The 1668-nt window shown below is 46.1% G+C and overlaps 1 protein-coding gene and 1 long non-coding RNA gene across 2 annotated transcripts in view; one reads left to right on the top strand and one right to left on the bottom strand.

The window, feature by feature from the left end:
- The window catches only part of tcaim (T cell activation inhibitor, mitochondrial), a 21873-nt gene that overhangs the window by 8087 nt on the left and 12118 nt on the right, over positions 1-1668 (top strand). The window contains exon 5 of the mRNA XM_016232759.1: positions 373-628. Within this exon, the coding sequence (XP_016088245.1) occupies positions 373-628 (256 nt within the window). The remainder of the gene's footprint in view (positions 1-372; positions 629-1668) is intronic.
- Positions 1-1668, bottom strand: part of LOC107551221 (uncharacterized) — a 4399-nt gene that overhangs the window by 806 nt on the left and 1925 nt on the right. The window lies entirely within an intron of this gene.

Here is a 1668-nt window from a genome sequence, read left to right on the forward strand (position 1 = left end):
GAGCATGCTAATCAATGTCTTCAGGATCATTAGAAAATCACAGATAGGTGAGTATGAGTAGGGTTGGAGCTAAACTTTGTAGCGCATTGGCCCTCCAGGGCAAGATTTGAGCAACCCTGGCCTATGCCATCTTTATGTAGAGCAACAATTCTTTTTTTCAGATCCTCAGAGTTCTTTGCCATGAGGTGCCATGTTGAACTTCCAGTGACTATATATATATATATATATATATATATATATATATGAATAAAATAATATTTCACAATAAAAAAAATTTTTTTACTGTTACTGATTTTTTTTTTCACTTTTAAAGAGTAATCTATAATTTGTTTTCAATGCATTATTTTAATTAGATAACCCTACGTTTCCCAGGATTCCGTTCAGTGACTTTCACCCTGCAGTCTAAGGATGTTCTGAGCACAGTGTTGGATGTTCTGAGATCCTGTAGTCTCTCGGTTGAACATATGCAAGACGTGCTCAAGGCTGAGACTGGGAAGAGCTCAACACAACAGCCTGGAACAGCTTTCTATCGGCCCATTAAATGGGACAAGACTTATTACACTTTCACAGGATTCAGGGACCCAGAGCAGGAGTTAGAACAAGCCAGGAGAGTGGAGCCCACACTCAGGTATTGAGAGAGACCTTTTTTGGACACCAATCCATATATTGTATTTATTTATTTATTCTTTCATCAGATAAGTTTGCCTATACACTCCATGACTCGTATACATGGTTTTTGCACTTTAATTGAGAGGACTGTAGATAGACTTAAAGAGTGTGTTCCCAAAAATACACCAACACGTAGACTTTCCAACACGGGGAAACAACACTCTGGACTTTGTTTACACCACCCAGAGAGGAGCTTACAAGGCCCTACCCCTCCCCCACCTCGGTGCCTCAGACCACATCACTGTCATGCTAATTCCTGCATACAGACCGCTCGTTAAAGTCGCCAAACCAGTTCACAAACAAATACAAGTGTGGCCGGAAGGGTCGTCAGAGGCTCTTCAAGACTGTTTTAACACCACTGACTGGAATATGTTTAAGCAGGCTGCCACATACAATAACTCCACAGACCTCCAAGAGTACTCGGAGACTGTCACTGCCTACATCACCAAGTGTATTGATGATGTAACAGTCTCAAAGACCATCACTGTCCGGGCCAACCAGAAGCCGTGGATGACAGGGGAGGTTTACAGACTCCTGAAGGCTCGGAACGCTGCCTTCAGAGCTGGAGATGAGGTGGGCCTGAAGACAGCTAGGGCCAACCTATCCCGCGGCATCAGAGAGGCTAAACGACTGTACTCCAGGACGATAGCCCATCGTTTCAGCGAGAGCAGAGACTCGGAGCCTGTGGCAGGGGATACAGACCATTACGGACTACAAGCCCCCACCGCGGACCTGTGACAGCACCATCTCCCTGCTGAACGAGCTGAACGTCTTCTTCGCTCGCTTTGAGGCACAAAACAGCACCACTGCACAGAAGACTCCTCCTCCTCCCGGTGACCAGGTGATGACGCTGTCCCCGGACAGCGTGAGGAGATCCCTCAGCAGGATCAACGCACGCAAAGCTCCGGGTCCTGACAACATTCCTGGGCGTGTACTGAGAGACTGTGCAGTGGAACTCACCGATGTCTTCACAGACATTTTCAACATCTCGCTAAGTCA

This window comes from Sinocyclocheilus grahami, unplaced genomic scaffold, assembly GCF_001515645.1.
Source record: "Sinocyclocheilus grahami isolate Dianchi unplaced genomic scaffold, SAMN03320097.WGS_v1.1 scaffold418.1, whole genome shotgun sequence".
Classification (NCBI taxonomy): domain Eukaryota; kingdom Metazoa; phylum Chordata; class Actinopteri; order Cypriniformes; family Cyprinidae; genus Sinocyclocheilus; species Sinocyclocheilus grahami.